The sequence below is a fragment of the Herpailurus yagouaroundi genome, unplaced genomic scaffold (genome assembly GCF_014898765.1).
Source record: "Herpailurus yagouaroundi ecotype Mexico unplaced genomic scaffold, PumYag 198, whole genome shotgun sequence".
In the NCBI taxonomy this organism is placed as follows: Eukaryota; Metazoa; Chordata; class Mammalia; order Carnivora; family Felidae; genus Herpailurus; species Herpailurus yagouaroundi.
Genome location: NW_024412429.1, coordinates 9601632 through 9626874, shown reverse-complemented (window position 1 = coordinate 9626874; position 25243 = coordinate 9601632). Strand labels below are relative to the sequence as shown.

General features: G+C 42.0%; 1 protein-coding gene across 9 annotated transcripts in view; it reads left to right on the top strand.

Annotated features, from left to right (window-relative positions):
• The window catches only part of TULP4 (TUB like protein 4), a 177663-nt gene that overhangs the window by 121448 nt on the left and 30972 nt on the right, over nt 1-25243 (top strand). For all 9 annotated transcript variants that reach the window (XM_040448758.1, XM_040448757.1, XM_040448756.1 and 6 more), the window contains 3 exons: nt 13616-13796; nt 16440-16574; nt 23019-23185. In XM_040448758.1, the coding sequence (XP_040304692.1) occupies nt 13616-13796; nt 16440-16574; nt 23019-23185 (483 nt within the window). The remainder of the gene's footprint in view (nt 1-13615; nt 13797-16439; nt 16575-23018; nt 23186-25243) is intronic.

Sequence of the window (25243 nt, the reverse complement as noted above, 5' to 3'; positions counted from 1 at the left end):
GTGCCTGTTACGTATATCCATGATGAACATCCTAAATTATGTTTATAGCCACAAGAAGGAAACTGTAAGCCTCATTTCCTTTAATGAGGACACAATTCAGTGTTTTTTTAAAAAAACCATAAAGTCAAATGCTTATTGTTCACCAATTTTGGTAGTACATATAATTAACTACTTCATAGAGTTTATCCAGACAACAAAAGATAACAAACCATGGTTAAATTATATGGCAGAGGATATTGTGTGATGATCATGAACTTAGAAAATACATCATGAGCACAGTCCCATACAATAAAGGGGAGAGACCTAGAGCTTTAAAAACACATTTTCAGGATGCCTGGGTGGCTCAGTCGATTATGCATCTGACTCTTGATATTGGCTCAGGTCATGATTTCATGGTCATGTGATCAAGCCCCACATCAGGCTCCTTGCTGAGCATGGAGCCTGCTTGGGATTCTGTGTCTTCCCCGTCCTTCCCCCTACCCCGCTCGTGCTCACTTGCTCTCACATTCTCTCTCTCTCAAAATAAATGAACTTTAAAAAAGATAAAAATGTTTAAAAAACCACATCTTCTTCTCCAGAGTATATACAGATGGTCCCCAACTTAAAACAGTTGGACTTACGATACTTTGATTGTTTGTTAAAAATCTTTATTTACAGCTTCTGTCATTAACATAGTTCCTATGTGTTGCATCTGTTTTTGTTTTTGTTTTTTTAATTTAAATTCAAGTTAGTTAACATGCATGTAGTTTTGCTTTCAGGAGTAGAGCCCAGTGATTCATCACTTGCATATGATACCTTCATGTAATACCCAGTGGTCATCCCAACAAGTGCCCTCTTTAATACCCATCACCCATTTAACCCCACCCCCACCCACCTCCCCTCCAGCAACCCTCAGTTTGTCCTCTGTATTGAAGAGTCTCTTATGGTTTGCCTCCCTCTCTGTTTTTATCTTATTTTTCCTTCCCTTCCCCTATGTTCATCTGTTGTGTTTCTTAAATTCCACATATGAGCGAAATCATATGATACCTGTCTTTCTCTAATTTTGACTTTATAATATTGCAAAGGCGATATGCATTCAGTAGAAACCATATTTCAAATTTTGAATTAAAAATTTTAATCTTTCCCAGGCTAGTGCAGCCCTCTACTGCTGCTGCCGCGCAGGAGCTGTGGCTCCCGGTTAGCCAGCCGTTCAGTCACAAGGACGGGTGACTGATATGCTGGCAGCCCTTCTGCACTCGTACGGCCATTCTGGCTTTCCTTTCAGTACAGTGTTGAATAAAGTACAGAGATTCAACACTCCGTTATAAAATAAGTTTTGTGTTAGATGATTTTGCTCAACTGTGAAGTAGTATAAGTGTTCTGAGCACGTTTAAGATACACCATCACAGGCTAAGGTATGATGTCCAATAGGTGAGTTGTATTATATGCATTTTCGACTCAGGATATTTTCAACTTATGATGGGTTTATAGGAATGCATACCCCCTGGGGTGGGGGTGGGCGTAAGTCGAGGAAGGTCTGCATAGCCACAGTCTTACAAGTGAAAACTATGATTTCAGTGGATACATATTATACTTGACCTTCAATTACAATAAATAACCAGTGGTTTCTCCTTTGGGGTGTTTTGTTAGGAAAAAAATATTTGTCACATAGTTGGAATATGTCAAGTATTTGCTCCAGATGTTCACAGTCCTAATGAAATACAGGTATACTTCACTTCATGTAGTAGATACAAAAATGTAGGTGAGCTGAATTTTTGTAATCATGATTATATTTTAATATCCACATAAAGGAGTCTTCTCTATTTAAAAGAATATTCAGTAGAAATTGTCCTTGTTTAGAAGGCAGTTGTTTGGGGGCGCCTGGGTGGCTCAGTCGGTTAAGCGGCCGACTTCGGCTCAGGTCATGATCTCGCGGTCCGTGAGTTCGAGCCCCGCGTCGGGCCCTGTGCTGACAGCTCGGAACCTGGAGCCTGTTTCAGATTCTGTGTCTCCCTCTCTCTGCCCCTCCCCTGTTCATGCTCTGTCTCTCTCTGTCTCAAAAATCAATAAACGTTGGAAAAAAATTTTTTTTAAAGAAGGCAGTTGTTTGTGTGAAATGAGAATTCTTCACCTAATACATCTTTTTACTAAATGCCTAGGCTTAGTTTTCCATGACTAGGGGTAATATTTGTTTATAAACACTAAAACTCTTTTTAAAAGAAGGAGGTCTCTTTTTTTAATGTTTTATATATTTTTGAGAGAGAGAGCATGAGCAGAGGAGGGGCAGAGAGAAAGGGAGACACAGAATCCAAAGTAAGCCCTAGGCTCTGAACTGTCGGCACAGAGCCCAATGCAGGGCTCGAACTCACAGACTGTTGAGATCAGGACCTGAGCCTAATTTGGACACTTAGCCAACTGAGCCACCCAGGCGCCCCCAAAGAAGGAGGTCTTAAATAATTAAATAGCAAATATAAGTGGGGCGACATCATGTCCTCTACCCTCTGCTCTGGTGTGTTATCATTTTGTTGTTTTTGTGTTTTTTGACCTAGGAAGAGGGAAGGTGTATTCTTTTTGCTTTTGCATACAAAGGGTAGATCCCAAGCCTCTTCTTGGCAGCTGAAAGGAAATTTTTCACATCATGTGGTTCCTTCTGATCTGATCTGTGGCATCTGCTGATGTGATCGGTGATCCCAAGTCCAGCAGTGTTTGTACACCACCTTTAAATCCTGCTGGTGCCACAAGGGGGACAGCAACGAGAAAAATCACTGAAAGTACCCATCGTACCTTTTGTTTTTATGTACACACTTTGCAAAACATATGACGCTTATTTCCTATTTGGAGGAGAGTGCAGTCAGGACTGGGGTAGGTAGTGTAGCAGGGTCATTAAAGGTCAGTGCAGGCCTTTTAATTGATGTAGTTCAAAGAATTTACAAACTACAAATTTTACATCGTTACTATACGACATCTTTTCAAAGACAGTAATTGATGAAAAAGAGACTAGCATAGGTACTAATGAAAACTTTAACACATTAGTCAGTTGACAACCGTAATTATTCGTTTACTTTTTAAGTGTAAGGTTATGATTGAAGTACCAAGATGGAACTCAAGAAGATTTGCTAATTCCCCGGTATTCTAAGTGATAAATAATCCTGTAGAGTTTTTTTAATTAGGTAGTTTTTAAACTTTGATTAGAAAAAAATCAGTAGCATATCAAAAATAAATAGAGGGGCGCCTGGGTGGCTCAGTCTGTTGAGCGTCTGACTTCAGCTCAGGTCATGATCTCACGGTTTGTGAGCTCAAGCCCCGCATCTGGCTGTGTGCTGATGGCTCAGAGCCTGAAGCTGGCTTTGGATTCTGTGTCTCCCTCTTCTCTCTTCCCCTCCCCTACTTATGTGCGCACCCTCTCTGTCTCTCTCTGTCTCTCTCTCTGTCTCTCTGTCTCTCTCTCAATAACAAATATTTTTAAAAAAGGAATAAAATCAATTCCTCCTTTATTAAAAAAAATAGTAAATAGAATAAAGAACCTTTGTATATTTTGCCACATTTGCTTTTTTATCCCTTTATTCTTTTTTTTTTAACTTGCTGTACTTAAAGTAAATCCCTAATAGCATGAGTTACTTCATTATAAACCTCTTCAGAATGTGGCATTTCCTTCCATAGCCACAGAGCCATGCTCACACCTCCTCTTTAATTTGAAGAAGGCTCTTGTCAGATTGCAGTAAATAACTTGTCTGGTACTTGGATTAGCCCATGGCTTTAAAGGAGGACATCTGTTGAATCAGAGGAGATGGGTATTCATTCTGAAGTTTTACTTTGTCTTACACTATAAGATAGGAAAAGATTTATAAAGGAAACTTTAAAAAGTAATGTAAAAACTCTGCTTTCTCAGCTAAAAAAGTGATGTTGTATAAATGTAAATGGCTGATATTTGACATACAACTAATGACTACCTCATAGATGATGCCAACTCTTTGCTAGAATAAAAGTCAAATTTAACGAAACCAAATTAAAAAGAATCACAATATATTATTTGCAAAGACGGTTTATTCACCATGAGAAAATATTTCCCTTTGCTGGCCCATTAAGTGCTGGTGTTTGGAGTGACTCCACTGACTGTGCCTTGTCCTCTATCTGGACCTTTAAGGTAATAATTATAGGTGCTATATTGGTTTAGCTTCACTGGAAAGATTTTAAAGCCATTGTGTTCAGCACAACAAGAAAGAAACATGGAGATCTCTCTCACACAAGTTCTTGTACTCAAATAATTTATCATTATTGTTTAATATCCACCAACTCGCTAGAATAACATCACAGTGATCCGTTTCTATGGCGAAGACCCTCAATTGTGAGTGGACTGTAAGTAGGTTAAAGGACCTATGGAGTAGCCTACCTGGCAGTTTGTGGGAACAACTTTGAAATTAGATTTAAATCTAAACCACTGGAAAGAGTGATTTTCTTTCTTGCCCCCCATTAGATTTTCTCATGACTTTTTATTAGTGTATACTGCAAAAGGGAAACCCATTTTATCTTAAGCCCTAAACGGAACACATATAAGAATGGTTTTTGCCAAAATAGGCAGGGAGGATGTGAGTAACAAGGAAAATAATGGAAACCTACTTAGGAAAGGAAATCAGATGGCCTCCCACCCTTCATGGCTATCTTTATGCAACTACTGATACTGTTTAGTTTTTTTTTGGTTTTTCCTTTTTGTTATTCTGGACGTTCTGTTGAGCTCTTTATAGGAGAAAATAGCTTTCTTTAGCAAAAACAGGTGCAGCTACTGTGTTTATACTTTCTTTGTCAATGCTATTTTGGTTGACTGAAAATGGTAATTAAGATGTTTAAAAATTACGTTGCTCTTTGTTTTCTCTGGACACATATCATTGATGAATCACTGTACAGAACACACAGTATAGATAGATTATAAAATATATTAAATAAAAAACCTTTCTTGAAATTTATATTTAACAATATAATTTAAGAATGAAAGATGGAAGGCAGTTATTCATATAAATGGATTATTAGGTACGTCTTTTAAAGAATATGTTGGGCGGGAGCAGCATGAGCAAGGTGTCTGAATAGCAAGCCCTGGACCCTCCTTTCCTTATTAGCAGATACACCAAATCAATAATACACAGACCAGCTCCCTTTGTGAAAAATCCAGAAACTAGTTGAAAGACTCCTGCACCCGTGGTTAAATGTGAAATCAGCCACATCAAAGCTGGTAGGAAAATTCAAGATACCCTCTTGCCATCATCACTACTCCCAGCAAAGTATAATGTGACTGAGAGAAAAACCCCAGCTCTCAGCTTCTTCCTAGGAAGAAAAGGGAAGGACTGAACTACACGTGCAACATTCTGATTTTTTTCTGGGTGCAGCTGAGGCACTGGCTTCCATCTCACCTGCCTCAAAGAGCTAACAGCATGCCGGGGGCCACTGAGATAGTGTTTGAATTAGTATGGCAGTACTCATTACAGCCTCTCCCCCTGGCTCAGTGCAGAGTGAGCAAGAGAGGAAAAGAAGGACAAAACGACTATAAGATTGGCATAAAACGATGAACAAGATGGCAATAGTAAGTTCTTTCTTATCAATAATTACTTTAAATGTAAATGAATTAAACTCCTCAGTAAGAAGACATGGAGTAGCTGAATGGATTAAAAAAGCCAAGGTCCAACCATATGTTGCCTGTAGGAGACTCACTTTAGATTTAGGGTCATATGTATGCTGAAAGTAAAAGGATGGAAAAAGATAACTCCACGCACATGTTAACCAAAAGACAGCAACGGTGACTGTATTTATATCAGACAAAATAGACTTTGTCAGAAACTGTCACAAGAGACAAAGACATTATATAATGGAAAAAGGGCCAATTCACTTGGAAGATAGAACAATTATATATGCATGGAACATCAGAGAACCTAAATACATAAAACACTGATGAAGCAAACATTGACAGCACTGAAAGGAGAAATAAGCAGCAATATATATTGTAATGGTAGGAGAGTTCACGGCCCCTCTTTCAGTACCAGACAGTATATCCAGACAGAAAATCCATAAAGAAGCAGTGGACTTTAACAACGCTATAAACCAAGTGGACCTAACAGGCATATATAGAACATTTCACTCAACAGAAGCAGAACATACATTCTTCTGAAGCACACGAAGAACTTTCTCCAGAATAGATCATGTGTTGGGTCACAAAACGTGTTAACAAATTTAAGAAAATTGAAATTAGGTATCTTTTTCAATCACAATGGAATGAAACTAGAAGTGAATAGTATAGGTAATATTGGAAAATTCACAAATATGTGAAAATTTAAGAACGTACCCCTGATTAACCAAATGGGTCAGTGAGGAAACTGAAAGGAAAATTAGAAAATACCTTGAAACTAATGAAAATGAAAACACAACCTGCCAAAACTTATGGGATGCAGCAAAAGTAGCACTAAGAGGGACATTTATATCAATAAATGCTGACAATAAAGAAAAGAAGAAAGATCTCAAACAATCTAACTTTACAACTCAAGGAACTAGAAAAAGAACAGACTTAGGCCAAGTTAGCAGAAGGAAGGAAATACTAAGGTTTCGAGCAAAAATAAAATGAAATGGAAAATAGAAAAATAAAAAAATGAAACTAAGAGTTGATTTTTTGAAAAGATCGATAAAACTGACAAAACTTTAGACTCTAAAGTTAAAAAAGAGATGACTCAGGTAAAATTAAATGAAAACAAACAAAACAAAAAAAATCAGAAATGAAAGAGGAGGGTCCCCTGGCTGGCTCATTCAGTAGAATGTGTGACAATTTTTTTTTTTTTTAACGTTTATTTATTTTTGAGACAGAGACAGAGCATGGACGGGGGAGGGGCAGAGAGAGAGGGAGACACAGAATCGGAAGCAGGCTCCAGGCTCCAAGCCATCAGCCCAGAGCCCGACGCGGGGCTTGAACTCCTGGACCGTGAGATCGTGACCTGAGCTGAAGTTGGACGCTTAACCAACTGAGCCACCCAGGCGCCCCGAATGTGTGACTCTTAATCTCTGTCTGGGTTGTAAGTTTGAGCCCCACATTGAGTGTAGAGATTACTTAAAAATAAATCTTAAAAAAAAAAAAAATGTGAGAGAGGAGATAATACAACTAATGCCACTGAAATAAGGATCATTAGAAATTACTGTGAACAGTTCCATGCCAACAATTTGGATAACCTAAAAGAAATGGGTAAATTCCTAGAAACATACAACTTACCAAGACTGAATCATAAAGAGATAGGAAATCTGAGCAGACCTATAACTAGCAACAAGATTGAATCAGTAATCAAAAACCTCACAGGAAAGAAAATGCCAGCACCAGATGGCTTAATTGGTGAATTCTGCCAAACATTCAAAGAATTAACACCATTCTTTCTCTCTCTCTCTCCCCCAAACTTGAAGAGCAGGGAATACTTCCAAGCTTATTCTAAGAGGCTAGCATTACCCTAATACCAAAGCTTGACAAAAACACTAGAAGAAAATTACAGACCAATATCCTTGATGAATATAGATGCAAAAATCCTCAACAAAATACTAGTAAACTGAATTAAGTAGCAAATTAAAAGGATAATACACAGTAGGCAAGTGGGATTTATTCCTGGTAGGCAAGGATGTACAAAATATGAAAATCAACTAATGTGATACACCACATTAACAGAATATAGGATAAGAACCATATGATCCCCTCCATAGATGCAGAAAAAATATTTGATGAAATTCAACACACTTGCATAATAAAAATTTCTAAACTAAGAATAGAAGGAAATTACTTCAACATGGTAAAAGCCATATATGAAGATCTCACAGCTCATATCATGCTTAACAGTGAAAAACTGAAAGTTTTAGCTCTGCGATCAGGAACAAGGCAAGTATGACCACTCTCTCCATTTCTATTCAACATGGTCCTGGAAATTTAAGAGCAATTAGGCAAGAAAAAGAAATAAAAGGCATTTGAATAGGAAAGGAAAAAGTAGAAGTATCTGTTTACACATGATATGATCTTAGGGGTGCCTGGGTGGCTCAGGCGGTTAAGTGTCCAACTTCAGCTCCGATCATGATCTCACATTTTCACCCTACTCCAAAGACCTGATAAAGAGCTGTATTCCTGCAACACTTTTCTCTACCTCATTCAGTGCATATTTAAATATATTTTTAATACTGTATTCACATGATGTAAAATTTTAAACATTCAAAAGGATATATGATGAAAAATCCCATTTCCTCTACCATCCCCAAGCCACCTAGCTCTGTTTCCCCAGAGATAATGCTATTTCCAATGATTTCTGGAGATATTCTAGTTAAATGTGTGTTTTAATTAGACGTGTACTCAGACCATTTCCCTCCACCCCAGAAACCATGTGTGGGCATCTTAGAAGGGTGAATAGACTTAAAAATGGAGCCTGAAAGATTTGGAGAAGAATGTTCTAACAGTGGGAATTACTTAACATCAAAATTGATGCCTGGGGCAGAAAGTCTTTCCTTCTCTGAAACTCTTTAAACATAGGATAGTGTGTCACCTTTATGAGTTAGTTTGTAAGAGGTTGTTCTGCAGTGAAGCAGTGCAAAGACCAAAAATTACGTGTTTAACCCAAAGGTACAAATTTTTTATTGTAGATATTTTTAGTGGGGTTTCTTTCCCATATTTATCAGAATAAGTCTTCTTTTTTTTTTTTTTTTTAATGCTTATTTATTTTTGGGAGAGTACTCATGAGTAGGGGAGGGGCAGAGAGAGAGGAGAGAGAGAGAATCCCAAGTAGGCACTGTGCTGTCAGCACAGAGCCCGATGCTGGACTCCATCTCATGAACCGTGAGATCATGACCTGAGCCAAAATCAAGAGTTGGACACTCAACCAACTGAGCAACCCAAGTGCCCTAGAATAAGTCCTAAAATGTCTGTTTTAGAAATTATTGATATAGTCAACTGTGAAATTACATTTCATCTTAAAAAAAAAAAAAAAAAACTCCAGGAAATACTCTGCTAATCAGTTGAGAAATTCTGTCATTTACAACTGTCTGATTTCAGTGACTCTTTAGTTGCAAAATATTCCAGTCTGTCTTGAAGCATTTGAAAGGTAGTGCTCTGAAACCCCAATCGGGAGGTCTTTCAAAAATAAATTTTGACTTCATTGGTATTTCTGAAGAGAAGAATCCTTCTAAAGAGCAAAGGGACATGGTCCCTTCATTCCTGTCTCCACCGTGGCACATTTAGACATTTGCCACCAACAGGGTGGAGGTTACTGGTAGGAATGTATAATCACTTTGTTATCTGCCCCCCTAGTTTTAAATCACAAAAGCAAATGGACAAAAAGGTCAATTCCTTCTGGAACTAGTTCCAATGGCTACTAGTTAAACTCTGCTACAAAAGAGGTGAGCATTTACAGAAGTGTGTATTTTTATAGTTGAAACTTCCTAATATGGTTTTTATTCAAGAATTTAGATGAATACTGGTCTCCCAAAATAAAAGTACTGATGACATATCACTGGTTCCAAAACGTAAATCTTGTGAATGATTTTATATCTTTTTTCCTACCACCTTTGTTTTGTGGCTTGGTTCATTTTAAATTACTGGTAATAATTGTGTTATATTTTAAAATAATTACATCTAAAGATAGTTTAGAATGGAGTACACGGTTACTAAACACTGCCTGAAGTGAGGGAAAGCCATTGAACAGGTGTGGCCTGAGGACCAGCAGCTTTCTCCCAGCTTGTTTGGTTCTTGGTGTACATGTAACAGAGGGAATATTGTCCCTGCCCCGACATGAAGCCTGCAATCCAACAGAGAAAACAGCAGGAAAAATATGAGACAGAAATTTACTTTATCCATTATTGCAAGTATTTTGGAGGCCAGTTTTATGGGAGGATTTGATAGTTTAAAACAGAAAGGAAAGAATTTTTTGCTTCATTTGTAGGAAAATTTGAGTAAAGGCCAAAGCTTTGGGCAGAAATATGCTTATTAATAGTCCCTGAACATTTTTGCTTGTGACCAGCAACATGTGAGAACCTGGGGGTGCAGACCTGCCCTCAAGAAGCTCACAGTTTAACGGGAAAGAGGTATGCGAAAACAGCGAAGTTGCAAGTGCTGTGGGGGGCATGGTTAGAATGAGATGAATTCTATGTGGTGGGTCCCCAAAGCCTTCACACATGATGTCTGAGCACCTGTTCTATACCAGACACTGTACAAGACATTGGAGATAAAACACAAGCCACAGTCTTTGCTGCAGGAGGACCTGGCTCTGTGTGTGTGTGTGTGTGTGTGTGTGTGTGTGTGTGTGTGTGTGTGTAGGTTGGGGAAAGGATGAAGTCATGCATTTCATCTGGGACATGTTGGTTCTGAAGGGCCTTTTGCACATCCAGGTGTAGATGGCAGGTAGTCAGTCTGATGCGGGAGTCTGGAGCTTAGGGGAGAGGCTTGAGCACGAGCCAGCCTTGGACAGGATCTTCGAAACCATGAACACAACTGTGATCTCCTAGAGAGGGAAGACTGCCCAGGACCAAGCTTAGAAGAAGAGACACAGCTGGGAAGGAGGAGCCAGCACCAACCTATCTAAAGCACCAGAATTAGGGAGTAGAAGCAGAGATTGACGCATGTGCCTGTTTGTGTATTCAATATTATTAGACTTCTCTGGCTTATTCTCTTACAGGCCTTTGCTCACATAAGCTTTGTCTCATTGGAAGTGTTTAGGCATGAAAAGAACTTGAAATAGAAGAGATTTTTTAAAAATCTGATTTCATGTTGTATCAGTGTTCTCGAGTTATCTGTGACATACTTCTTCCCAAACACAGTAACTTCCTCCATCACCGCTTGACAACTAGACTGTTAGTGCTGCTTTTTTCCTTCTCTCTGATCTTAATAGTGCGTTATCTTCCCAGGAGAGCTATAGTTGGAATTGATTCATGGCGGGGAATTTGGGGGCTGGCTTTAGTGTAATGTTGAACACTGATGCCTCACTAAGTCACCCATCCTTTATTCAGAAATTAGATGTCTATTCTACTGTCTGTTATCTGTTCTTCTCTAAAATGGAAAAATGTGAGCATTGCTCAAAATATCCTTCAATGCAGAGGCATTTCCTCCCTCCCTTCACAAATACTTACTGCCATGTGACATCAACTATGACAGTCCCTGGGGAGATAGTAGTGAGCAGAGCACATATGGGCCATGCCCTGAAAAGCTTACAGTCTAGCATGGGAGTCAGAAGTGAAATATTGCACAGAAAGGTATGAAAATAGTGATGATTGCACCAGTGGAAGACCAGGGTAATGTGAACCCATAAGAGCAGAGGGTGGAAACTTGTTTGGGATTGGTACATATTAATTCTGGGTACTTGTGAAAGTAACTGCTGCTGGCTGTGGCCTGCCAATGAGCTATCTTTATTAGAAACAGAAGTCATAAATTATATCAAATAACCCCTCACCCAGCACCAAGGCATGGCTGCTCTTCAAAACATACGTGAGCAAATTAAGGAGAATGTGGGAAGGGGGACAAAAACAGCCTGCTTCCTGGGGACATCACCCATGATATTGGCCTGATAGGTTCCCACACATCTTTTTCCTTGGAAATACATAAATTTACATCTCAGTTAAAGCTACAAGAAGTCACATTCCATATTTATCACCATTGAAAACTGCCTACCAAGCTCATTCAGCAGGTGCCTCTTCCAGGGCTTTAGCAGGCCTGACCACCCCCAGTGTCTTGATCCCTGTGCCAGTGCTGCACGAGGGCTTTGCAGACGTGCCAGCAGATACTAGTTTTCTCCATTGCTAGCCAAAAACTCAGCTTCTTCTAAAGTGTTTTATTGTATCCCTAGTAGTTTGTGTGTTTTTTATTTAAGCCCAGTGCAGTAATAGATTCCTTATTGCCCCTGGAGAAAACGGTTTGAGCCTTTTTTAAAATTTTCATTCATTAAAATACAGACACGTTTAAAGGAATATTTTTTTAATGTTTGTTTATTTTTAAGAGAGTGTGAGCTGGGGAGGGACAGAGGAAGAGGGAGGCAAAGAATCCAAAGTGGGCTCTGCACAGATAGTAGCAAGCCCAGTGTGGGGCTCAAACTCCCAAACCGTGAGATCATGACCTGAGCCGAAGTCGGATGTTCAACTGACTAAGTCACCCAGGCGTTTCTAAAGGAATGTTTGATGGACAGTTGATTTATTCTAAAACAGCTCTGTAAATTCTGTGAGTGTTTTGCTACTTAAATGAAATATATCTTCCCCTGCAATTAATCTATCTTAATAGTCAGGATTTATGTACTAAAAATGCCTTTTGATGGTCACTGACTTTATTTAATAATAAATATTATTAAGTGCCCTCTGTACCCAAAGTTGTTAGGTGCCAGGGAGATAGCTGTGGACAGTCTTTGCCCCCAAGGAGCTTAATGTCAAAATCTTAATGGCAAAAGGAGGCAAGGACCCAACACACCCTAAATAACTTTCCCTCTGTGTAAATCCTAGTCTTTCCAGTAAGAGAGCCCGGTGGTCTGATCACCTAATGGCCTTGTCAACTAACTTGACCTCTCAGGTTGTTTCTGCATCTGTAAGATGGAAAGACTTTGCCTGCTTCTGAACCTGATCAGTTGCTGATGGACACAAGGATCTCATTAAACACAAAAGATACAAAGTTTTAAATGCCAACAGATGCAGAAACTACCACCACCCAAAACAGAAGAGAACATGGTGTACTCCCCCTGGAGGTCCTGCTTCCCGTGGGGTCGGTCATCCCGCTAGAAGACACAGCTCATGTCAGGGGGCTTCGAGCAGCTGTGAGATGGTGCCTCTGTTGCTCCGATGAAGGGGGGCTAACCCCTCCTCTGCCCTGCCTGTGCTTCAGCTCTGCCCATGCACTTGCCTGCACCCCCAGCACATTCCTGCGTGTGCGCCCCAGACCAGGTGAAGTGAGGGTGTCCGGCCCATCTGAGCTCTCTATCAACAGTGCTGGTACTTAACTCCCAGGATTATTTTGACAATACGTGAGGTAAAGCTCTTAATATAGTGCTTAGCACAAAGTAAGCACTCAGTGAATGTGTTAATACTGTTAATACATTATAACATTAATTATTAATACAAAAGACTGTTCCTCTTAGTCAAATAAAACATTAGACAAACTATTTCAGGAGCATCTTTTCCAAATGTGGTTAGATACCCTGCTTATATAACCAAATATATTTTCTCTTTGGTCAAACATACACCTGAAGTTTTTCTTCTCAATTTGAGAAATTCTTACCAAACCTCCGCTGCTGCTTTTTTTCATTCAAGAAAAATAAATATTACCCTCTTCCTAACCCTCCTTCTCCAACCAAAAGAACAAAACATGCAAAAAAACAAAAACAGCAAAAAGACAGTGATTTTGCTGGTATTTGTAAATATCCATACTCCATAACAAATGTGTTTATTTTGCCATTAGTCACATTTCAGTATTAGAGGACTAAAATGCTTGCAAGTTAATAGCCAGCTAAGTTTCTGGTACTTAATGCTTTGTGTATCGCCTCAGCTACTTAACCTCTCTGTTTTTTGAGTCCTAAATATATTTTGTACATCTTAGCAAGTTAAGGTGATGAGTTTTGCCAGAAACCGCAGTCCTTTCTCCTGGTCCGTCAAGGGTTCCCGTCCTTGGTTGCAGGTGCTGTTTGGCACGGCCGACGGGCAGGTGATCGTCATGGACTGCCACGGCAGGATGCTGGCCCACGTGCTCCTGCACGAGTCCGACGGCATCCTCAGCATGTCCTGGAACTGCCCCGCCTTCCTGGTGGAGGACAGCAGCGAGAGCGACACGGACTCAGACGACTACTCCCCACCCCAAGGTAGGAAGCCGGAGGAGGAGGGTGAAGTCCACCACAGGTGCAGCCCCCTGACCCACTGGGAAGAGCTCCGGTGAAGCACAAGGCAGGGCAGCCTGACGTCTGGTCTTGATTCGGCTGTCTTCCCTCTGCCATCCCTTTTCTCAGAATCACCGCGCACGTGGATGAAGCTCCGTTGGCTTAGGTTTCGCTAGACATGAAATGACCCTTTTCATGTCCCTAGGGAGTTGTGGGGCTTAGCTGCTTAGCAAGAATAAAGAGAGCTGGAGACGAGAAATGCTGTGCTATTACTATAACTTAATCTGTGGTGTTTCAAATCCCTAATGTCATTAAAACCTGTAGCTTTAGTTGTGTGAGAAAAGGATTAGTTTTGCCTGTAATGCAGGCCAGTACATGGGGCTGCTGTCCATGCCCCTTTTCTGTCTTTTGGGGGGAAACTTCCTTTTCTCAGTTCAGAAGAACCTGTCTTCCCCTGTAAGTCTCACAGCAATGTCAGTTTAGATTAATTGGCATCTAGTTTTTTAATATTTGGACCTAAGGAAAGGTTTCAGACTCTTGGTGGGGATGATTTCAGACTCCAGCCTCCTTCACTTTTGCAGTGCATTTTATCTCCCACACATGTGACAGACACACCTCCCACATACACACACAAAAAGCCAGAAACCTTTGATGTTGATGCTGGCCGTCACCAACAGCAGCATTCGTCATTGGCCTACTCAGGACCATGGCACTTCCCTAGTACCCCATTCCTCTTTTTTTTTTTTTTTTTTTTTTAAAGGAAAAATACATTGTGAAATAGTAGGAGATCAGACTTGGTCATACTGCTGCAGAACTTCTGTCCTCGCACTGCTCCCCTCTCCGGTGACTGTGGGCACGTTCATCCTGTGAGCTGCTGGTCCGGGGAATAGATCTTTAACTGTGTCCCCCATTGGCATCTACCCCCATTGGTACTTGGAATGCTCTCATTTTGTCCCAGACATGATATAAGACATGATGCTTCCCAGAGACATTCACGCATTCGTTCAGTCGTTTGTTTAAGGAGATGACCATTTTCACATGAAGGAAACTTTAACAATTTTTTTTAACGTTTATTTATCGTTGAGAGACAGAACATGAGCATGGGAGGGGCAGAGAGAGGGGAAGACACAGAATCTGAAGCAGGCTCCAGGCTCTGAGCTGCCAGCAGAGAGCCTGACATGGGACTCGAACTCACAAGCATGAGATCATGACCCGAGCCGAAGTTGGTTGCTTAACCGACTGAGCCACCCAGGCGCCCCACATGAAAGAAACTTTAGATCTGTTGGGGGTAGTGTTTCAGGGTGCATGGGGTTGGGGGAAGGAGAATGTACTTCCATCTGAGACATAAACATACCCTTTCCTAGTAAGGCCCCAACCTGAGTGAAGTATTGACTATTTCTCCAGCCTCATAGTAATAAAGTCCGTGTTATACAAGGTTGGATACTTGTCAGCCCACTTTTAAAACAGAACTTTACTAGATTGACTGCAGATTCACTTAGCCCCATGTATTATGGGAAAAAAACAAGATCTAGAGAGCAAGTTACAAAGCAGGTTCAGAATGAGTCCAAGGATAGAATTTAGACCCCGGCTGCTGCTTTAACACATTTCCCTTCTCAGAGCCATGCGGCAATTTGGAGGATGACTGGGATTTGCCTTTCACATAGAGCTGGGTTTTTCTTGGTGGCCTAGGGGATTTGAGCACAGAGGTAGGTACGTACAGCATCTGAAAGTGAAGCAGAGGAAAGTAATACCTGAGGATCCTCCACAGGCAGGGCTGAGGTGGGGCGAGTGTGCGGATGTCAGGCCAGCCCACTCCGGATGGCTCCCAGGGATGAACTCGGCATGGGTATGAGGCCTGCAGGGGGCCTTCTGAAAGAGCCCTCATTTATCTTGGCCTGTGGGAGGGACTGACTTTTACTTTTGAAGCAGCATGTGGAAGAATCCAGAACATGACCCATCACAGTTCTTCCTTAGCATCCATGAGTACTCCTTGAACTTACAGAGCGGAATTTTCTTTATACTGGCTGTGCACTGCAGATGCAGCAGAATTGTTTATGAGCCACAGCCAACCTTGGCTTTCTCTCCAGGTTTGGAGTCTCTTACAGTAAAAACTTACTCGTTGTGGCTGCTGTGGCTCCCTATTTCCTATAATGTCCAATGAAAGGGCATTAGTGTTGAAAAGCAACTTTTCTCTGTACATTGGACCAAGATTAAGAAATTGTTTTCATCCTTCTTTCCACCATCCTTACGTGTTATGTGACGTTAAAATAATAATTTATGTTTACACATCATTAGAAACATGACGCATTAACACATGAGTTAATAATCTTCACATGTGTTCTCATCACCATACCGCAGAGCCCAAGGAGCCCCAGCTGGTGCCTCCGGGGCTGTCTGTTCCCGTCCTGCTTCTCATTCCAGGGTTCCCCGGTGGCGCTCTTCCTGACAGCCCCACGTAGTTCCTGAGTGCTATGTACAGTGTTGCCTTACTCAGTGACATCCCAGTCCAGAGTCTGGTCTGCAGTGTCAGGCAGTTGTTAAAGCCCTCTGCCAGACTGCAGCAGTGTGTCCTAGATTTGGGTCATGTGTGCCTTGCCTCCTTTTTACTCAGCACTTTTGTCCCGGCAGATGGTCCAGCAGCGTATCCCATCCCGGTGCAGAACATCAAGCCGCTGCTCACTGTCAGCTTCACCTCGGGGGACATCAGCTTAATGAACAACTACGACGACTTGTCTCCTACTGTCATCCGCTCAGGGCTGAAAGGTACAGAAGGCTGCACGTGACCCCAAGCCCACACATCAGCCCTGTGTGCGTTTGCCTTCCGGTGGGTGTCCCGCACCCAGTACTTATCCATTCCCGCCCGTCCGTGGGCTTAATGGAGTCTGTTAATGAAGGCCACTTCCTTTTGCTCCTCTGCTTATGTGACAAGTTGACACCTAGGCTTATCTTGAGGAGGGATTCCTGACAGTCTTCGCCTTTCTGTCTTTACCTACTACGACGAGTAACCCTCTCTTGGGTGTATGTGTTTGCCTCTGGCTAACATATGATGTCAGTACAGTATTGGACCTCAGCACCTGCCGTTCCTGGGGCAGCAGACCCAGCACGGCAGTTTTACAGAAGCCCCTGTTACTTTGAGGCGTGTTAAGACACCGATGGTTGTGCGGTAAAGTCCCCGCAGCTGCAGGACTGAGGCATTGATGTAAGCAGCAACCGCCAAATGCTGACTTCCCTGACAGATGTTATGAAATGTGTTCTCTCACAAGAAAATCGCTGTCCATAGGCATTTGGCATGTTCTGAATTTTGCAATTCAAGAATATTTACTCACATTGTGACCCTGATGAGTTCTTTGGAAAAACAGTTCTGTCTCTTCAGGATTAAATGGTATGGTGTAGAAGTCCCTGGATTGCCTTTGGTCTCAAAGTGCAAGGGACCTGCTATAATCCGAATGGAAGACCAGGGGTAAACCAGAACGTGCAGTTCAAGTTACTACTGTCACTCAGAACTTGCCTCAGACCAGAGAGTTGTGTCATGTGCTTCCTGTCTGAATTACTCAGGGATCGCAGGGATGATAATGGAGACTCAAGTCCGTATACTTAACTGTTGATTGGAGTGCATCATACCTGTCTGCCTGCCCCTAAGCACTTCTTGATTCCATTTTAAAACTATAGAATATTCTTACAAGTTCTCCTTTTTGTGGGTATCCCATTTTGCTGTTTCAGATCTATAATTGTGAGGAATTATTTAGCCTAAACTCTTGAGGGACGTGAACTATGTAGAAGTCCCTCTTTATACCACAAATAGGCTCCTTTAGAAGCTGAGTAAATACTTCTGTGTGTGTATGATGATGATGATGAACTTACATTCCTTGGTCTTTTTTGCAAGTTCTTTTCTGAGTGTTCTGACCTTTGTGGAGCTAACATGCAGGGGTGGTCATCATAAATTCTCACATATGTTTGGTTGTCCAGGCTCTTCTTTTCTTCTTCAGAAATTCTACTTTTAAACCTTCAACTAAGTTTATTAATTCCTCAGAACCTGCCCCTAGTCCTGGAGCCCTGAACTTTGTTCTCTGACACGTGTCTGATCAGGACTGAAATTAACATATTTACCAGTCAGTTCCCTTGTATTTCTCATATGGCAAATTTTTCAGAATCTTTGTCATCTTGCTTACCTGTGGAAACTTTTTTTAATTCCTTGAATGTGTTGTTTTGTTTTCTGTCTGTCAAACTAGATTGCACTGGAGCAGCACTTCTGACACATCCCCACCAAGCCTGTGGTGGAAGGTTAGGAACGCATAGGAGGTGGCTTGTGAAGGTGACCCTGGGTGGCCTTCCCAAGTGTGAAAGTTTTTGACTTGAGTTTCATGTTAAAAATACAGGCAAATTTAGCATTCTTCCCATTGCCTGACTAGAAATCTAAATCTAATCTAAGTCTTTCACACTTCCATGGGGGGACATGCTTTTGCACGGAGTCGTCTTAATTGCAGGAAGTTAGGTGAAATTTAAGTGAGCTGATGTCATCTGATCGGCGCTGGATGTAGGCAGTTTCTCTTTCTGTCTTGGTTTCAGAATATTATGAGGACTCAGTCTTACATGTGCTATCAACGGCAGCAGGTTGTTTTGTTTCGTTTTGTTTTGTTTTGTTTTGTTTTGTTTTCTGTCCACGACTTCATGGGGTAAATACTAGGAAGAGATCGCCAGAATCTGCCAAGGTGGCGTGTGGCAACTTGCTCCGTCCATGGTCATCTGTCCTGTGGTGGACAGGTCGGTCAATTGTCATATAGGGTGGACTGAAATGGGTTAGTCTTTCTCTGTTACTGTCTCCAAGAAATATCATCAGAGAGCTTCTCCAGTGAAGAAACATGACTCATGATATTTTCTGCTTTATCACCAACATTGTAATTTATGTTGTTGCCAAAGAACAGAGAATGGCAGATAGCTCACGGTCCCTGTGATCACCGTCTTCTCCGCCACCTGTTACACTGTGTTTTGATTGCAGATTCATAGGGTGGTGGGTGATTTTGTTTTGCAGATGTTTGCTGAGGAGATTCTGCCTTAAAGAAGAATCTGCTAAGTATCCCAACTTAGGGGACTTCTCTTTATCACATAGTGAACCATAAATTAGTACACCTTATTTGGGGTTTTTACCTTTTGTAGTTACTGTACTTTTCATTGAGAATGTAGGGGAAGAAAGACTGTTTTCCCCCTACAGATCTTAGGTTTTCCGACTGGGACCCTATAAATTACACTGACCAAAGACAGGTTGACTAGAGAAAAAGAAACAAGTTTATTAACACATGCATTGCATTTAGCTGTAGAAGCTTTCAGAGATGAGTAACTCAAATGGGTGGGTAGAGCTTGGGCTTATATTGCATATTAACAGCAGAACAGAACATTTTTGGAAAAGTGACAAGACAAAGGGAAAGGACTTAAAGTTTCTAGGGTAGCAGATTGTGGGAAGGTAAACAGGGAGGACTAATGGAAGATAACGGCCAGTTCCTGAAGTTTGTCATGTAAATTCTTCTGGAGCTGTGTGTGGGCTAATGAGGGTCCAGAGTTGTCTCCAGTGATTAGCTTCTGTCCTTCCTGGTCAGGGGGCAGAGTGGGCAAGTGCCTGCACAAATTTACACCCTGCTTTTAGGCAAATAGGGGAAAAGAGAGAGCTTTTTTTGTATCTGCTGTTTCTCAGTTGCCTTCAGCTCAAAATAGTTTTTATATGCCGGTGTGGCGTATTTTGAGGTAGCATATTCTCTTACCCTTCAAGGAAAAAACAATTCAGTGATGCGCTCAGAAACTCTGACCTAGACACTTCATCCGTTGCAGTAAAGCAAGCTCTCAAAGGCACTGCTCATTTCACCCACATTTGTCTTAAAATCAAAGAATTTAAACTCCTAGGGTTTCTTTGTTTTACAGAATTTCCTCTTTTTGACACTTCATTGCACCATACTGGTAAAAGTCAAGAGCGGGTTTTGAAGGAGAGTGGTTCCAGTCAGTGGTGCTGTCTGCTCCTGCAGTCTGTGCTGATAGAGGTTGGATCCATCGTCCTCACTGAATACACGCCGGTGTTGTTCAGTCCTCCATATGTTCCCAGAAGCACTGTTATTAAAGAAAATAAGTACATGTTATTTTACCATCACACACTTTGCTACTTAATTTGTTTCTCCTTTGTGCACATGCTCATTTTCTCTTTCTCAACACAAAATCCACGTGTACACACACAAGTACACATGTATCTAATGACCAATAGATGAATCATTAACGTGGGCATCCAAGAGACAAAGGCCCCTGTGAACCTCACTCAGGCTTCCAACCAGCCGCTCAAGTACATGTGGTGTTTGGTAAGAGCGCTATTCTTTCTCCACGAATACTTGGCTGCCTGTTTTTGACCCAGCACTAACTCCACACAAGGGGCTCTTGTTAATATAAAAGGACCAAATTTTCTCACCGCACACTACAAGTCAAATTTTGACTCTTCCGGCTCTTACCAAGAAAGATCCATAAGATTGTCTAGCTAAAGTAGAATTGTGTGACTCTGCTAATTTTTTTGTGTATAAAATGTTTAAGAGACCAAAAATCCACAGACACTTCAAAATCATCAAGAGCAGGGCGCCTCGCTGGCTCAGCCAGTAGAGCATATGACTCTTGATATCAGGGTCATGGGTTCGAGCCCCATGTTCAGCATAGAGATTACTTTTAAAAAATAAAGGAAAATCAGTGCTTTAGGAGGATGGGCCTCTTTTGTGCCTTGGAACTCCCCACATCCTTAGAGACTCTGCTGAGAGCTTCAGGAAAAGTGAAAAGAGGCTTAGTTCCTTCCTTCTGGCTTATATTTTGACACAAGTTTTTAGAGGCTTAGAAACTGTGAAATTATTACTAAAAGATCGGGCAAAGGCATTGGGGATTATTTTCTATTCTAATATAAACTTATAAAAACTTCCTGGTACAGGAAAGTTTCTGTCCTGACCACATCTAGGCTTCTGTTTCCTTCCTTATGGAAGTGAAATCTAGAAAGTGAATAAATATGTGATTTTTCTTTGATTTTGTAGTAATTTATGCGGATTTTACAGTCCCACCCTGGGGATTCAGCCCCTGTGGAGGTACTCACACAGCCCTGGTTGCCACTGAACAGTCCGTGGTTTTTCTTTCTTACTCCCACTCCTGAATTCCTTGTGATGGGGTTTTCTGGGGTAAGCTGGCCTCCCCTGGTGAGCACCTGCCCATCATGTGCATCAGGACTGGCTCAGGCCCTTGATGCCGCTGGTTGTGTCATCGTCGGAACAAGAAGTGGTGTTACTCCTGTAGAACTTGTTCTCTTTTAAGCAGTGACTTGGCTGTGGAGACCACGGCTGTCTCAGTATGACTTGGTGACTGTGGGGACGAGCTCCCTGGGCGTCTGCTTTGTGGCTGCGCGGACTCCTGCTCCCCGGGCCCGGGCGCCCGTGTGGGGAGCAGAGCCTCTGGTCGCCGAGCAGTGTCTGAGCAGACTGTGTGTCTGTGCCAGCCCCTACGGGGACAGCAGCCCAGCAGCAGCCCACTTTTCTGAGGGGCAAGTTCAAAGAATCTTACTAAAACAATAGCAAGAAGAACGGTGCGGGTTCGTCACTCACCACCTGACCAAAGCGGGTTAGCGGCAGAACCGCAGGAATTGGGTGCTGTCCTCTTCGTTTATGCAGTTGCAGGGACGCTGTCATCCTAAACAACTGCAGGCTCTGCTTGTGTCACCTTTACCTGTCAGCATTAGTGGCTCTTCCTCTTGACTTCCTTGTGTTGCCAAAACTGTCATCCAGAGAAGGTCATTTCAGTTTCATTGTCATGGCCGGCTTCTCACCAGAGCACCTGAGCCCTTTGGATACCCGAGCACAGTGAAATACGTGCACAAATCCTCAAGCCTTCCCCCCTCTCATCTTTTTTGAGATCTTACTCACCAGGATATTTGGGTGATGCTTTTAACTTATTTTTCATTTCCTGGTTTGTACTTGTCCTTATTCATATCCTTTTATAAGAAAAGGGGGGGGGGAGCTCCTTTTATTGATGCTTTCACTGACTCAGATTGTAGAGATTTTTCGTTCTGTGTTTGTAGCTGGGTTCACTCAGCCCTCTGCTACCTCCGTCTCTAGTTCCTGTCGGTGGCTCACCTGATGGGCTGGCTCTCGCTTCCCTGGGTCCAGGGAGCCATCTTGTCCTGGGACCACAGTCTGGTCTTCAAAGGAAGTCACAGAGCACTGGTGACCTCAGAATGTGCTGTTACTAACATCAGAGTCGGCACCGCGTGTGAATAAGAGCAAGGTGCTGTGATGGTTTGTGACCTGATGGAGCCCAGGCCCTGCTGGCATCTGGTCCCGGCTCTGAGATGCGTCCTGTCGTGACAGGGCACCGTCAGCTCCGTCCAGCCTCTCTCAGGCCTCTGAGTTCTGGATATCAGTGCTCTCTGTATGAGCCAGATAGGGTTCTGGGGCCTTGATGGAGAAGAACTATGCTCTAAATCTTATTAGTACTATTAGCTTGTTTTACCAGCCAGAATAAGTAAATTGCCACGTTGGGATTTGACCAACCCTTTCATAGCCATTTTTATAGGTACTGAGTGGCTTGGTAGGTGGGCAGCACATCTCCAGGGTGAAAATTTCTGACAATTTCTGACAACACGCCATCCAACAGAAGTATTTATCTTGTTTTCTAAGCCCTCATAACATCCCAATGTGGAATAAAAGTCAAGGCCTTCATATGCAGATAAGTCCTTTATGTGAACTTTATCTGCCCAGTGGTGCACAGAAATCAAATGAATATAAACTTAGAATTTGCTCTTGACTTACTTTTTGCATTTGTATACTCTTAGAATCATCTCTGAGGGCAGGGACACAAGCAGCAGATGGAGAGTCATGGGATTAATGATCTTACCTGCTCCCTCAGATTTCTGCACATCCCTCGACGGTAATGCCGGTGTTGAAGTTAGGTATTTAACATGCCGGCTTCGTCACGTGGTTTGGCCTGATACAGCTGTGTGTCAGGGAGCTGTGCTCCCCATCCATGTGATAGACACCTGTTTAAATAGAGTCTGTACTGTCTTCAGAGAAACGGGTAGCTATTGTCTTCGTGAGAGAAAGGGTAAGAGCTGCCATTGTATTTGCTCAGCAGCTCTGTTTTCTAAACGACTTCAGTGAAGGTTCAGGGAGGGTCACATCCTCATGCTGACTGTCTTCTTTGTGATTTCAGAGGTGGTGGCCCAGTGGTGCACACAGGGAGACCTCCTGGCCGTCTCTGGCATGGAACGGCAGACCCAGCTCGGTGACCTCCCCAATGGCCCTCTTCTGAAGAGTGCCATGGTCAAGTTCTACAATGTCCGCGGGGAGCACATCTTCACCCTGGACACGCTTGTGCAAGTAAGGATGTGTGTCAGACCTTCATTGTAACGCCACTGTGTTAGTATGCTTTCCGGGCTCCATTAAATACTGTGAGGTGGCTATAGTTCCTATAATTATCTTCGACAGATTTTAATCTTTCGTTGACCTTGATTAAATTATGGAGTGTAAGCCAGAAGACATAAAGGAGAAACATGTTTTTGCCTTTAACCAAAATACTTTATTACATCCCCCACTGAAAAGAGTGGACAGTGAGTAAGCAGAGGGAGCTGGTATTTATCGTCAGGCAGAAATTAGCACTTACAGAAGTATGCGCTGAATCTTCATTTATTCACTCTGATGTTATGTTTTCTATGCCAGTAATGTACTTCTGCATCTTAGCTAAATGACTGTTAAACAGTAAGTAAGAAAGCTTAAAGATCTTTGGGAAAGAAAGGTAGCCCTTTTCTATTTGTTTTTATTTCCCAGAGATCTGTAGACCACTTCATTTCTGATTTGGATCAGCTCTCGTGGAGGACGAAATTCTTAGTGGGGTGTAGTGGAGACAGGTCTGAGAGTGAGTTGATTGACGGGGGCAATAATAAACTAGAGACTTCTTTTCTAACCTTACCCAGCTCAAAGAGGCAGGTATACCAGATTCGGGGAAATTTGCAATTAGATGCAGACATTGATTATTTAAATATAGCTCTCTTTTTTTGGTTGTGGAAAAACACACATAATAGAATTTGTAGTCTTAATCATTTTTAAGTGTATAGTTCAGTATTAATTGTATTACGTTATTGCGCAACCAATCTCCGAACGTTTTCATCTTAACAAAACTGAAACTGCAGGTGCGTTGTCTGGAACATAGTAGGTGCTCAGTAAATATTTGCTTGGTGGATTGATGGACGGACAGTTGTCAACATATGCTCTTTTTAGTGCTTTCTGCTGATAGTTTGAACCAGGAGGCTATGTGCCTTCTCACTCAGATGTCATGCTGACTTTTATCCCTACCCTGACAGGTAGGAGAGGATGGGCATTTCCAGCTCTTTCTGAGTTAATAAGGCTTTTACAGTTATTAAAAAACTTCTGTGTGAATTGAAGTCATGAAACACACTCCCAGTATATTCAGTGTTGTCCACTCTTCAGTCTGACTCAGGGCACCCCTCCTGCTGGTATTCTGTTCCTTCCACAAGGATTGCCCTCCCTGCCATCTCAGCTGGGGGAAACCATCCTTAACGCCAGCACGGTCACATCCTTATGTAAATCTGCCCAACAGCTGCAACCCCTCTTCTCCATGAAGCATCCCCCTGGGATGTTTGATGCTTCTGATATTTATTACGCTTTTCTGTCTACTTGTCTTACCTTCTTGAAGTCAAAGACCACATTTTCTTCATTTCTTTGAAATGCCTGGAATATGATAGACACTCAACAGCCTCAACCAGTGTAGAAGTTCTCACCAACTGTAACATACAACTGTGAAACTAACATAGGTCTTGAATTTTAACTGTTTGGGGCTCAGAGATAGGAAGGGAGCTTAGCTGATCATCCTTTTGGGAAAAATATCCATATAGTGTCTCAGAATTTTAATAAATTATTCGTTTTTTCATTTGAGGATCTGTTTAAACCACTGAAAAAAATTGCCTCAATAATACAAAGTAAAGTAATGGTGTTACTAAAAATCAAGTACAACAGGGTGCCTGGGTGGCTCAGTCGGTTGAATAACCAACTCTTGATTGTGGCTCAGGTCATGATCCCAGGGTCAGTGGATTAAGCCCTACATCAGGCTCTGCAGCTGAGTGCAGAGCCTGCTCAGGATTCTCTCCCTCCCTCCCTCCCTCCCTCCCTCCCTCTTGCCCTCTCCTCCCCCCCCCCACTCCCCCACTCATGCTCTCTCTTTCTCTCTAAAAAAAAATAAATAAAATTTAAAAAATCAAGTACAACATTAATTATAGAGAGCACCAACTTTTTTCTGTAATGATTCTAAAATTACATGTTATCTGTGCTGTTTCAAGTTGTCCAAGGGCAGGGACATTTTTATAGCAGGAAGGAAGTTAGGAAATTTATTGGGCTGTTTATAGAAAGAACTAAATGCAATTT